The sequence below is a fragment of the Desmodus rotundus genome, chromosome 8, assembly GCF_022682495.2.
Source record: "Desmodus rotundus isolate HL8 chromosome 8, HLdesRot8A.1, whole genome shotgun sequence".
Lineage (NCBI taxonomy): Eukaryota > Metazoa > Chordata > Mammalia > Chiroptera > Phyllostomidae > Desmodus > Desmodus rotundus.
In genome coordinates this window covers 43,726,419-43,740,936 of record NC_071394.1, presented here as the reverse complement: position 1 = coordinate 43,740,936, position 14,518 = coordinate 43,726,419, and the positions used below count along the sequence as shown (strand labels likewise).

Below are 14,518 nucleotides of genomic sequence, written 5' to 3'. Positions count from 1 at the left end.
AACATTGGAATTTGCATATTTAGCTTACAAAGTGCTACATCTTTCTCCATGAGAAGGAGACAGAGTTTGGTCTGGGGGAGGGGCCTCATAACCACTCCTTCAGTGTCGGGTAAGAAGGGCCACAGAGCATGTCAGAAGGAACTGAGGCTCTGGAGGCCAACAGAAAGGGGCTGTTCCCAGGTTCTTCGCAGCATTTATTTGTGTGAATTCTTGGGCAAGTCTTACTTCTTGTGAACCTAAGTTCCAAAACTACTCTATGGGGTTCTTCTGAGCACTGCAAACAAAAACACGAGATAGGTGAAAAGCCCGGTAATATACGTCTGCCACAAAGAAAGTTCTTACAATGGCAGCTTTAGCATAGCTACAGTGATTGTTAAATGCTTTGTATGTGCCATCGATGGGGTCGTAGCCAGGAAAACAAATGGCTGTGGACAGTACGAGGAAGAATTCAGGCATCATTGTAAAGGGATTTCAGTGTATTGGCACTGACCAGACCTCACATTGAAGCAAAGTGTAGCCCCTTTTATACATAACATATTAAATTAACTGCTCCCCATACATAGCTAAGATAAATTGCTCCTTTATTTTAAGAAGATTAAACTGTATTTTTGAAATCAAAGAATAAAAAGATAGTGGGAAATGGTGTCCAGGTGAAAGTTGACAATGACCTCCTGTCCCAAGTGCCATAACTGCTTTTGCAGAGAATTCTGCAGGCAGACACACAACCCAGGCTCGTCAGCCCCTGACAGCCCCACTCCCATTGGCCCAGGCAAAAGGCGAAGGAATTTGGAACCAGAATTTCAGTGTCTAAGTTCACGACAAAAACTATACGAGTACTTTCGAACGTCCTGCGTCCCTAGAAAGGCTACCTTCCCTGGGAGATTCTTGGCAAGGTCAGAATGCTAGTGAAATGGATTATTTCTCAGACTAGAATCAAGAAACGGGGTTAAGAAAGTAACAGAGGATCTTTCCGATGTATTTGGATTTGATCTGTTTGGGAGCTTTTCCAGCCATTTAAAAAAAAAACCATTGTCCTTCCCCATGTCCAACCTTCCCCAGGCTCCCCTCCAGTGAAAAAGCAAAGCACATTTCTCACCGATCTCTGGAAGACCTCATTCTCTCTGTCTGCGTAATTGCTCACTCACATTCCTTTTTAAACACATTGCTCTCCATGTTCTATGACCTGTGGATCCTGTTTACATTATTGTTTCCTTCTGCAACTCACAGCGCCTTTGGCTACAGCCTGCTCTTATTTTATTATTCTCATGCTACATTATTACATCTGGAAGTGGGATGTTAATTAGGCTGATTTTTCTTTTGACTACAGAGAATTCTTGTTTCTATACTGTCTAGAGAGAGTGTTAATATAGGCTGGCCAGGAACAATAAATGGGAAATCTCTTCTGGTCTTTGCCTTTTCTTCTCTTCCTAAAATCTAGTTTCTCCACCAGTTGAACCTTGCATTTGTGGGTTGCTGTCCACATATTGCAATCATTATATGGAGCACTCCATCTTTGGTGACAAGAAGTCCCATAACTCAGAAGAATTTCAAAAATATCATCTTGTACGTATCTTTAAATTATGCGATGGCTTCATGCAATCATGCATACGCTAAATATATGGCTATGGCAATAACACTGTAAAATATGTTTCACATATAGCTCTTTATTTGAAAGATGAATAAATAGCACTGCCGTCAAACGTATAGAGAATGCCTTAATTTTTAATCTGTTATATAATTCCTGAAAGTTCATGATAGAGAAATGCCCATGTTTAAACATGTCTCATCTTCTGTTATGGCAAATTCTTGTAGTGTGATTCATTCAGCTGAATAGAAAGCAAACTGAGCAGTTTATTAGAAAAATAATAACCTGACTCGGCATGTTTTCAGAAGTTTAGATATTACATGTAATGGTGATTTCTCTCCAAAGAGTTTAAACAGCATCAATATTATCTCCTATTTCTTTGAGGAGACATTCGAAGGAGGTAGTTTTCAGATTCTTTTGTCTCTGCGTGAACAGGGGTTGATAGCTTGAGACCATAATGTATGACTGTGGAGAGCTTCAGTCTGTTACATAAATCATCTTAACACTCAGCAAGGACTGGCCAACAGTGCCATTGGTGTGTTCAAGCCAATGATCCTGCGAACAGTTTTTTGTCTTTCCTCACATGTTAGACAATAGCAATAAATCACCTTCATTGAAAATCCCACAATCTCCTAATTTTTCAAGCAACAGTTATCAAAATACAGCATTTGGTAGGAAGTAGACTTATTTTATTTGTGCTCATTAATTTTTGTAACTGGTATTGAGTAAACGGGAAGGACTGCCTCACTCTCCGTAGAAGCATTTGTTGTGCACCTACTGTGTGTGAGGCATCCTGCAAAGTGTGATTTGCGACACAAAAGATTATAAGATGCAGTTTGTTACGAAGGAAGTGAATTAGAAGAGATAGAAGTAATTTGGCTCCCAATAAGTAGCCTGTTCCAAGTGTGAGGCTTAGTAATATCAGAGTGTAAACAAAAGAGGAATTATTTGAAGCTGGGATGCTGAAGAGAGTATTCTCAGCAGATTTACCCTGATAGCAGGGCCTGAAGATCAGACACTTCTGCCAAGATGCAATTAGTGATGAAGGGAGGACCACAAAACTGACGAATGAAGGACTCTGGACAATGAAGCAAGGAGGTTCAACCGCAAGGTCAGGTTCTTAATCTTCCAGAAAACTTCAAGGGCAAGATTGGCTCCACCAGTCAAAAAAAAATCTCTGGGGTACCAGGCCCAAAGCAAGCCTCTGTTGCGTCTGGTCCAAAGGCTGAATGAGACCAGAAAACAAGGTCAACTTGATGCCACCGCAGAGAATGCCTGACATTGGCTCTTCCTGGGGCTAGGATTGGGTAAACTTGGACCCTTGTGGTGCGACTAAGAAGCTGAAGCTTTGAGGACGCAGGGGTATCTTGGCAGTGAGCCAAGCATGCTCAGATCAGGGGTGGGTGGGGTGAGACAGTCCATCACTCTTCTGTGAATCGTGGCCGCTGCCAGGCCCCCTCTCCAGGGACTTCCAGAAGAGTCCTTAACATTTACATATATGCATTTCTCCTGTCATAATTCATTAATGATACTGAAATGGGGAACAGACTTTTTTCCTCTCAGTATTGTTTGAAGGTCTACATGAGTGTACAAGTATATTTTCAGGGAATATTTTAAAGCCAAGTGTTCTCTGCAGTTGTTATAAGGGCCTCCTCCTCTCTGGCCAAAAAAGGGGGGTGAAACAAAATAACGTACTCCCCCCACCACCCATAACCCACACGTGGACGATTAGGGAGAGCAGGCTGACGTGCAGGAGCTCCTTCTGAAACCCTAATGAGGCCCAGTATGTTCTTCTGGTAACAGGTCATCACTGCATTTTCAGAGTTTAAAGGGGATAATTGAAGCATTCAAATTTAATTGTTTGATGTACAATTTTATGTACAAATGCAGTTTATACTTGTTTTAGTTTTTAAGATGCTTTCAATTCTCACATTCAGTTCCTATATTCCGAGATTTAGTTTTATACATTTTTGTTTCATTTTATAAATACGCCACATTAACCAGAAAAAAATAAAGAAAGTGTACATGAAAATAATCACTCTAAATTCAACTATTCTGGAAAAAAAAGTACACACTTTTTATGTGAAAAGCACAGTTATGTGTATCTTTTTAAGACTTTTTAAGTTTGTACTTTCTATTTTGTTTTGGGCTTTTGTTTTTTTTTCACTTTATTATGATTTTTATTGCATTTTTTAAAAGTCAGAAATGCAACATTGATCTGGAAATGCTACTTGCAAACCTCAGCTCATCTCTTAGTATATGTAGTTACTTAATTCCTCTAAGCGTTAGTCCCCAAATCTATAAAATACAGATGTTAATTAAGGGTATATCAGGATTAAATGAGGTAATACAAATAATTTGAATAACATACTGGCTCTTAAGAGAATCAGTAAATGATAACTACATTATTAGTATGATACCATCATACAATTTAATCTGATCACTTAAAATGGATTATGAATAATTTTTCATGTCAATTAATGTCACTCTATTACTGTCTAAATGGCTGAATACTGTGTCACTGTGTGCATGTTCTATAATGTATTCCACCAGTTTCTTATTGTCAAACATTGAAGGCCTTTCTGATTATTCTCTGTTAAGAAGCACACTATGATAAAAACCTTGTATATATTTTCTTTGAGGTAATGTTCTAGAGTACTATATTTATGATCAATAGAATCACAGAACACTCACTCAAGAGAAGACCTCAGGGAACATGCCCCCACTTTACAGGTGAGAAAACTGAGGTCTCAAGAGGATAAATGACTTTCTTGTATTTAAAGGACTAGATGGGCAGAGGGGAAACCAGAGTATCATTACAAAATTGTTTTTTATATTTAATAATTAAATAAAATGCCTTGGGTTTCAATACACTATTTTAAAATAATCATGGCCTTTGAGCTTTAATAAATTTTCCTTTTTAAAAAACCTGAGAGAAATTGCTTTTTCCACATGGTCAGGTTCTATCTGCTAAATGACATGCAGGTAGACAACACAGAGCTGAACATTCAGTGTTGGCCTGCCTTTTATGTACATAATTTATATGTAAGGTAAAAAATCCATGCTATCTCTGTTCGTGGCCATTCTTACCATTTTTGACTATTGTGTAGAAATCAGTAAATGCTGGCTATGTAAACTCACATTCCTCACAAAGCAGACAGATCAGCTGAGGAACAGACCTACGCAGGTGGCCTGAGTTCTTGGTTTGGCTCCTCCCTCAAACAAAGGACAGAAAAAGGAAAGAGAGGCTCCCGTTTGTACTCTGATGCGCAATTCCTCCTCTGGAACAGTTAGCAGGGACTCACTGCAAGTGGATGCCTAGATATTTGATGATCATCTCACTTTCTTAAGTCTTTGCCACAAAGAAAGCTTACAGTGAAGTGGAACTGAAGATGGGAACATGGAAGGAAAAAAAGTGTTGACCAATTGGAGAGAATTTCCTGTTTGATGAAGATGCAATCTACAATCCTTGAGCTACCTGGAAGTTGGGTCCCTGGGGAAGAACAGCAGGAAGGGTGAGTGTCTTCTATGGAAATCCCTCTTGCACTTCGTTTTCCTTCTGGAGGAGAAAAGGAAGAGTGCTGCCGGTGGGAGAAGTCCTGAACCCTGATGGGAGAATAAATGGAAACAGGCCAGCAGAGGTGGCAAAGGTGTGGAAAAGGCTGGACAGGAGGAGAAGCAAGGAATCGCCGGTCTGGATAAAAGAAGCCAGGAACAGCAAACCAAAACCTCACCTTGTACAGCCTTTTATGTGTGTTGGACAGATACAAGGCTGCTGCTTTTGCAGGTAAAAGATGATGTGCAATTTCATTTGGTTCAACCTGATGTTTCCAGAGCACTCTCACACACGTTCACACATGGTAGTTATTTCAACACAACAGGGTTGGTTGAGGTTAGGATGTCAACATTCCAGAATAAAATAAAGCCGAGCTGACCAAGGATGGGTTGTGATGTGGGCGTGAGGCCTTCCCAGGCCTAACTCTGATATTTACTACTTTTTGGATTTTTTACCCATCATTCTATCTCTCTCATCCTTGCTGAATTATTCTAAGAATTGAGATAATGTATGCAAAACCTTTGCTTAGTTCCTTGCCAAACAGAGGTAGCTGCCAACTGACAGCTATTACTATCATTATGGATCTAATTCATTACACTGTGGGTAGGGGAGGTCTAACCTAAACTTCCAGCCAAGCAGAAACTTTCTACTAAAACGTACTGTTATGTGGATAAGCAAGAACTTTAACTGAAGTCAGAGCATAAGAAATAAACAGCTGGACACTCACAGCACAGGTGAGTCCAGCCTGCCCCCCACCAAGGCAATTTCTGTATGGGGCTACTGGCCTTGCCCCACATCTGCGATCCTACTGCCTGTCCCCTGTCCCCGACCACTATTCCTCTAAGGCCACTGGTTTTGTGAATTCAGAAAATAACTCAGAGTGAGTTTAGCCCTTCTTGAGGGAGCACCTTCTCCTAAAATGCTGGAAAGCCAAGCTGCATACAGGGAAGCCTTCATTATTGGTCTCAAATCGTGACCATCAGAGCCCTTCTGAGTTTCAGAACAGGCTATTCCATTTGAATAATTTGATGCCAGGACTCAGAAGTTGCTTGTTTGACTGCTAGCAAAAGAATCAATCATCATAACTTATAAACAGCAAGGAATGTATAGAGAACATTTTTCAAGACAGTCATCAGTTACTTTCAAACCATTAAGGTTATAGGTATAAATTTTTATATCCACACTGTGAAATAACATAGATCAGAAAAAACACAGGAGAAAGGGAGGAAAAAAAAAACGGACATAAATGAAGATTAAACTGAAACCTTCTTTGTGTTTCTGGGAAGTCTACCTCAATCTGCTCCCAAACCGAGGAACTGAAACCACAGAGGGAAACTTGACACTTTTTTAAAGGTGTTTGGGTGGTGGACGAGCACTGAAGAAAGAGGTCTCAGAAGAGATGCAGGTGGGTGGAAAAAACCTCAGCCTTTCCAAGCCTCAGTGTTCGTACAGTAAAAATGGGCAAAGTCGCTTTTACTTGATATGCTGGCATATTAGAATTGGAGGGTTTCTTTAGAACAACCTTTAAGTGCCTTGGAAATGGAGGCAGATGGCATCATCCAACCTATTACTACCTTAAAGTTAAATATTATATTTATTTTTTGGACATTCTTTAGGAACATATTTATTATAATAAGTGCCAGAAAAAAATCTAGTGTGTTATACCTTGCATAATTTAACAGGGGGATCACTTGATTTTTCATAATTGTTCATGTGCTAAAATAAAAAAAAATCTTCAAAATGTAATTCTGAACAAGTCAAAGGACTATAGGGGACTGTTCCACGTGGTGTGGGAAATGTAGCCCAGCCCCTGATTTTGGAAAACCGACGGGGAGTGAGGTCGGAACACAGGACCCCGGCTCATGGATAGGTTCTCCCGTGGGGAATCAGGCCTGCATTGTACCTAGGCTTCTATGAGACTTGTTTTTGCTAAAACTCCCTCACCCTGAATTGAGGCGGCATGTTTACTACTATCTCTAAAGTAACTTCCTAAAGTCTGTGCTAAATCTCCCAAGTATGGAGTGTAACCAGTTCAACCACTTTTCCCTTGAGCTATAACATCCTTCTCTTTGAAGTAATTAGCAACATTCTTTCCTTTGTTGTCTGTGAAAGGTAATCACCTACAGAGAACCTGTGCATAGTAAATGAGGACCATCCTCATGTAATGAACCCAGAAAAACAATAAAAGCCTGTCCAGGCAAGGGTTGGGGCCCTCTCTCACTTAAAGAGTGGCCGTGCCATCCCTTTTTCTCCACAGGACTTCTGTAGTCCATGTGAATTTGTTCATTGCAGCCACAACATATGAACCCCGAGGGCCAGGGTTCACATCAAAGGACTGTTTTCAAAATGCCAACTGCAGCTGTGTAAGTGGCCAGGCTGCGCGTTGGAGCCCCAGTGCCTCCTCCCAGCGCCTGAATGTCTTGGTGCTACTCGACAGTTGCCCGCTGAGCCAGTGGTCCCCCAAATGGAGCCTGATGCTGAGAATCTGGTTTGCATCTGTTTTTACCCCCAATGTTGTTCCATTCAGGTATTTTCATAATTTTTATCACTGAAATTTATTTCCCTAGTGCTTGAAAAACCTACTATTAGACAATTATAATAAAATTCTTGAGCATACTCAGCAACAAACATTCATTTTCTGAAATAAAAAATGAGTCTTATATTCACAAATCCCACAGCTTGGAAATTTATATGATACACAACATTTAACCTGTCAGCAGCCTCATTAGTGTCAATGAGTAGGAACTGGCAATCAGTAGATGGTGTGCTCTACGTGTGTTTACGTTGTAAAACGTTCCCAAAATAGCTCCATTCGAGAGCTTGATGTAAAACACTTCTACTGGACAAATGAATTTCAGTTTAAATTTTATGGTCTACTTAAATGTTTTTTGAAGAATTCATATTTCTCATGTTAAATGATCATTTATAGCTAACAGAGTCCAAACCCAACTAAAAAATAATAAATAATAAAGACTTGGGTAAAGAATCATCTGAAGTTCAACCACAGCAATATGTAAATAATCAAGAAAATATGCAGAAAGACTGATGTATGTTTGACTATCAAGAGCCCGAAGATGTATGTTTGTTTGGTGCCTGTATTTGGTATCCATACCGCTATTAAGACATTTTTATAAACTGTAAGAAATATGTGAGCTATTTCAAGATATAATTCTGAAAAACAGACTTCCATGTAAGAAGCCAATTTAGGGAGAAAACAACATAAACAATAGTAACTTGTGTGCTCAAGTGAAGCATCTTTTTAATTTTGAGTAATGAAGATGTCAAGCCAAATGCTAGAGTAGTTTAACTTAATTAGGTGGCCTATTTTTCCAGGCATCCTTTCATTTCCCATTGAAAACTCAGCTTGTATGCAAGGCAGCAAGAGCAATTTTGTCTGTAATGAATGCCTCCGGGACTGCGCAGAGTAATCATTTGAATGTTACACTGAAGACTGGTTTGAGTAACTAGTTTGGGCTTGTTAAGATGCCAGACTTTGTTGGACTAACTAGATTACTCAAAGCATGGCAGCTTTGCCATTTTATTGGGTCAATGGTCAAAAAGTCAAGTTGACTTTATGCCTGAAAGTTCTGCCAAAAGGAACCAATCTAGAAGTAATTGGTCTAATTTATAGTTCAAATGTATGTCATGATCATGGAAATTTTATGGCCCATAGTCAAGAATTTTTTTTTTCCAAAATGCTCTTAGAAATGTACTATCTAGGCCTTTTTGGGATACCTTGTTTACATTTTAACCTAGGAAATTTTCTCATTAGACAAACATAATTAAAAAATATAGATATAGCTATTAATATGCTTGCAAACTCAAAACATTATACTTCTAATAGATTCAATACAATATTGTCCAAAAAGGGACTTGGAGAGCCCTCTTGGTCCCACAGCCATTGTGTTGCTGATGACAAACAGCAACATGGTATCAGTGTAGGAATAACTCCTGTTATTGTTTAGTTCATTACCACTCTCACTCTTCGAGTCCTGTACTTGACATGATTTTCGAAGGAGGTGGGCGAGCTGGCATTCTTCGTTAATGTGTGGAGGCATTGACACTAGACAGAGGAGTGCTAGTGGAACGCAATAGGCAGGGCAAGATCTGCTGAATGTCGGCAATGCCGGGCTGAAAATCATTGCAAATAGAACAGTCAAAGAATTAATGTGATTTGCCCTGGCTGGTGTGGTTCAGTGGACTGAGTACCAGCATACAAACCAAAGGGTGCCAGTTCGATTCCCAGTCTAGGGAACATGCTTGGGTTGCAGGCCAAGTCCCCAGTAGGGGGTGTGCGAGAGGCAACCACACATTGATGTTTCTCTCCCTCTCTTTCTCCCTCCTTTCCCCTCTCTAAAAATAAATAAATTTTTTTTAAAAAAGAATTAATATGATTTAAAAATGCACACAAGACCTGCATTCATTTACTCATCTTTCTACAAAAGCGTTGCATACCTCTGATGTGTCAAATGTTATTCTAGAAGCAGGAGATCCTTTCAGGTGAGAAAAAAAAAGAAAAATTGGTACCAATTTTAGTATGCTACATGCCACGAGGGGAAAATATGTGCCTTGGTAACTCCGATTTGCACGCACAAGAGGCACAGGGGTGTGTAAGTGGGAAAGAGACATGGATCATTCAGCAACAGTGAGAGGAGAAACGAAGAGGTGGAAGTGAGACGAGATGAGACAAGTTAATGAGAAACTGTGGGCCCAGCACTCAGGTGATGGTTTTATACAGGGAAAGGAGGAGACAAGTTGCAAAGTTATGCAAAAAAGTAGAACCAACCCAGTTTGCCATTGACTCAGGTCCCTGTCTTGGAAGACTGGGTAGGTGGCATTAACTGTTATGACTACAGGCCAAAAAAGAGAAAAAAGAAGTTTAGAAGGTGGGGGAGTAGGTTGGAGGTGATGAATTTCGATGTGATGCTTTGATCTGTTGAGTCTGAGCGGTTGTCAGGGACAAGGGTCTAGTGAAGTTAAAAATCAAACCCAAACTCACATGAGAAAGCTGCCCTAGATACACAGGTGCTCTTCAGCTTTTATACTCAAAATGCATGGTATAAAATGTATGTCCTGTACTTAGTTGTACATATTGCTCTATCTTACCATTGTTAGTTTTTAACGGTGAGATTTGAGGTCCTAGGTAAGAGACAATTTCAATAGGAGAAGAGGAAAGAAGCAGGGAGAGGAACCTAATCATAATCTGAAAATAATGTGAAATGGGGTCTCATTTAATATTTTGAGTTTACTATGATGCTCAGAATTAACAACAAAAATTAGCTGATGCTTGAAGGATAACTGTTCATGGAAAGGATGAAGAAGGAAAGTAAGAAGGATGAAGGGGGGGATGGAGGAAACAAGAGGGTAGGGATGGAAACCAAACAAAAAGAAATGGTTTAGTGGGGTAGATGTCAATGTCAAGGAGGAAGTGACTTAATTGAAAACATGTTTCAATCCAGTAACCAAAGCATCTTCACGACTTGACACCAGAAGAATCTTTTGATTCCCTCTAATAAGCAATTATTTCTTATATATAAAGACCAGCCCTTTTCAACCATTTTCCCACAATATCCCAAGGGAGACAGGCATGAGAGGAGTTCTTTTGTCAGAGAACTGGTGAAATACGTTGCCAGTGTGTGTGAAAAGCTTGGAATGGACAGGTAGCCATGGAAAATGATATTCTGGGGACTCCCAGAGAAGAAGAAACAATGAGAAAAAATAATGGCACATATTTGAAACTAAACATAAACAAATTAGCAACCTTTGTGCCACAGACAGTTCCGATCAAGAGAAGCAGATTCCTGTTTCATTTGATGTCTGCAATTCAAATGAACATTTACACATTGAGCCCAATCACAGATGAGGAACTACAGAAGGTACTATAATTCTAGGTGCTGGAGAAAGGGGCCGGAAGTTTTGAGGGGAAGAGAAAGACCACATAGCACGGGAATCCGAGTGGGTCTGGGGAATTCTGGGGAAGAGCCTGAGCCCAGGTGAGAAGCCCAAACTTCTCGGCCTTATTGTCGTGTACTCCGGCACCCGGGTCAAGCGAACATAACAGGGTAAGAATGAGAAAGGACTGAGCTTATGAAGGACTGCTAGCTAATGTTCGGTTGGCTTTCCATTCATTGGCCCACTCACACTCTCCCACAAACTCCACAGGAGGGAACCTGCAGTTTCACAAGGTATCAGGCAACATGAGGCCTCTTAGCCGAGGTCTGGAAACACAAAGAAATCTTGCACTGCGTGGTTCAAATTCTATCCAGAGTAAGAAAATTTTAAACGGTGTTTAGATTGAAGCACTGAGTGGCCGGCGTACTTTATTATAGGAGAAAATAGCCAACATTCCAAGAATGGAGCCAGAGAGAAGTGGAAATGTCATGAGTTTTTATGACATACTTGTCAGGCTTATTATGTGGTGGTATATTCAATTTAAAAGCTGCCTATCAATTACAAAGTTATATGCAAAAAATTTTAAAGATTTGTATACACCCACTTAAGAGGTATAGAATGCATGCAGTAGATAGTGCCAAAGGGCCTTTTGGGACTGCCTAAAAGAATATCACTAATTTTTACAGTGCACTTCCATTGCTGGAGCTATTCCAGCACTGGCTTTCTATAAAAATCATTTCAAGTTTAGAATTATGCTATTTGCTTGCAGCAACATCACAGGAGCAGTAGTACACCATATGTTCCTACTTAGCAACTTAGTCTATAAGTCTCAAAGCATGTACTGATTTGAAAATTGAACAGGAATTATAATTGTTGAGTGATGCTATGAAGCAAGTTGTCTTGGATTACTAAACTATGCAGATGTTTGATGTTATGTAGGAAAAGAACAAAACTTTTTTTTTTCCTGCAGGATGACTAAACTCTTATTTATGGTTGCCAAAAGAGGTAAATTGATTAAAATTCTCTAAAAGAATATCAGGTGATGAATTCTGGAAGATGCTATATTACGGTAAACAAAAGGGATGGTATGTGCAAAACTTAGCCAGGGCCATTCAACTTATGTCATTTGTGAAGTTTATTCCCCCCCAGAGTATATATGATCTTACATTAGTCTAATTTTTAAAATTAACACATTCTAAAAAAACATTCTTAGGCATGCTGCATTATTAAAAGGTAGTTCCATTCTGGCACACACACCTGCCACAGCTTTACAAAGACAAAGTATTTGGGGTTCTTACTCCTTCATACATTTTCACTGGTATTGAAAACATTTTTAGTAACTCCTGACTGAAGTAGTAAGAAAAATAAAGTTAGCTGTTTGATTTTAGTCAGGGCTTAATATTATCCGTCCGCTGTACTTGAATTTAAAAATCTAAGGGCCCCAGTTCTTATGATGTGTATGCTTTGAATTTCTAATCCCTTTTCCAAAAGTCTTTAAGAAGGACATAATGATTCTCTGAGAGGGAGCAGCTGCTTTATAACAGCAATCATTTATTGAGTTTGTGTTTCTACTGTTTCAAACAAATTCAATTAGCCCTTACACTTCAAAACCCTAAAGGCACCAAAGAGATGATACTGGGTTGCTCTAATCTAATAGTAATACTAAACTTGTCAGTACAGTTTTGGGATTGATGGTTAGAAGAAAATTAATAGTAACATTTTTCATTTTTTAATCAAACAGTCCTATTCAGAACCACCTATGGATCTTGGAGGCTACTTAGCTGAATGAATTCCGTTCCGTAAGAATTTGAAATGCAAAGCTCGGCCTTCCGAAGGTATTCTGAGCGTGGTCAACTCGGTTGAATGGGAGGAAATGTAGTCCGGATCTTTGAACTTCACGACGACCTTCTCGTCTGAACAACAGAGTGTGGTTTCTAGAATGTCTGCCAGACGAGGCAGTGATCATGACTTCTAAATGCAAAGTTCATGGAGAGGCAGGTCTGCCTCTGTTTTGAGTTAAGCACAAGACATTTGGTTCTTAGAGAAATTTCAAACCCCCTCAAAATGGGCCCCTACCACAGTCATTAGATTTAATTCACTGACAACCTCCATGAAAAACAACAGAGATTTCATCCTCCTCCTGACCCCACCCTTCCTAGTTAACAAATCTATTGGGCAGATATGCTGGCGCTGAAAACGACACTACATGTTAGTTTCTGCCATAGTCACTGTTACAAGAAACTCCAAGCTACCGTGGTTTTGTAGTCTTCTAGGAAAAAACACGGTCAAGCCCACAAAATGTTCCTACGAACTTACCCTCACTTTCATTCATCCATTTGTTTATTTTTGCTTATAGTGTCCTTATATATTATGTTACACTGGCACCCTAGGGCAGTTATAATTTTGCTTTAAATGTCCTGGCTGGATTAAAGGGCCTGGTCTTAAGTATCTAAAAATAAATAGCTAAGCATTTACTTTTATAAATGTAACCATTGGAATTTTGTTGTCACTTCTCATGATTAAATACCTTGTCAACCATTCCCAGCAAAATGGATACAAACGTGCCCTCAAAAGGTTTCAATCACATCATGCATTTTGGCTTGAAAACTACCCACCCAATAGATTCTGAAAGCAGCCATATAGCGCCGATCGGCCACGTGATTTTGGTTATAAATATAACATTTTATTGAACACTGCGGCAACAGTAGATAATTAAAACTATTTGTGACATGTGTAGCTTATAATGATTAACTTGTCTCTAGTCAGAAGCACAAATAACCTGCACCTGTAAAGACTTTATTTCCTAAAGGTAAAACAACTGTTTAGCAAAGATCATGCTGGCAAAACAGCTGCTTGCCGTTCTGGAGGGAAACAAGGTAGCGTCTTTCAACAAACGCCAACTCCGGTGCTTTATCAGCTCTATCTCATTAACTGGAAACAAGGCTTAAATGCTTTGTTTATAAATTATGATTATTCCTGATTGCGGCAGTCACTGATAGTGCTACTCATTTGCAATGCAGCTCTTTGAATTTGTTTAATTACAATTTGAAACAAGGCAGAGAAGATTAATTAACCCACCTGGCTGGCTGGCGCGTAGTCCTGGCCCGGCTCCGTCATGCTCATGTACATGTTCTCACCGTCAAACTGCGGATGAGATAACAGTAAACATTGAGCCATCTTGACTGTGTGCAGGGTTTTTGTTTGTTTGTGTGTGTGTTTGTGTTTGTTTTGCTTTGTTTTTCACCACCAAACTAAAAAACAGGAGCCATAAAAAAAATACTGGGTTTGGGAATAGGAAAAATCTGTCCTAGCGAGTGAGCCACATTTTTTCTTTGATGTTTCTGTTGTCATCCTTCCTGACCTTGGATGTCAGTGATTTGGAGTAATTAGTGCTCTAGTAATTACAGCAAGCGAGCAAGAAATGAATGGCTTCCTTTCATCTGCAATCTGTTTTAAAACAAAATGGCTCATTTTGCGTACCATGT

The 14,518-nt window shown here is 39.6% G+C and overlaps 1 protein-coding gene across 3 annotated transcripts in view; it reads right to left on the bottom strand.

Moving 5' to 3' along the window:
* Positions 1-14,518, bottom strand: part of TOX (thymocyte selection associated high mobility group box) — a 304,021-nt gene that overhangs the window by 129,644 nt on the left and 159,859 nt on the right. For 2 of the 3 annotated variants that reach the window (XM_024572271.3, XM_045181718.3), the window contains exon 2: positions 14,112-14,177. The exons of the other annotated variant lie outside the window; for it this stretch is intronic. In XM_024572271.3, coding sequence (XP_024428039.2) covers positions 14,112-14,177 — 66 coding nt within the window. The remainder of the gene's footprint in view (positions 1-14,111; positions 14,178-14,518) is intronic. 3 annotated transcript variants of the gene reach the window in all.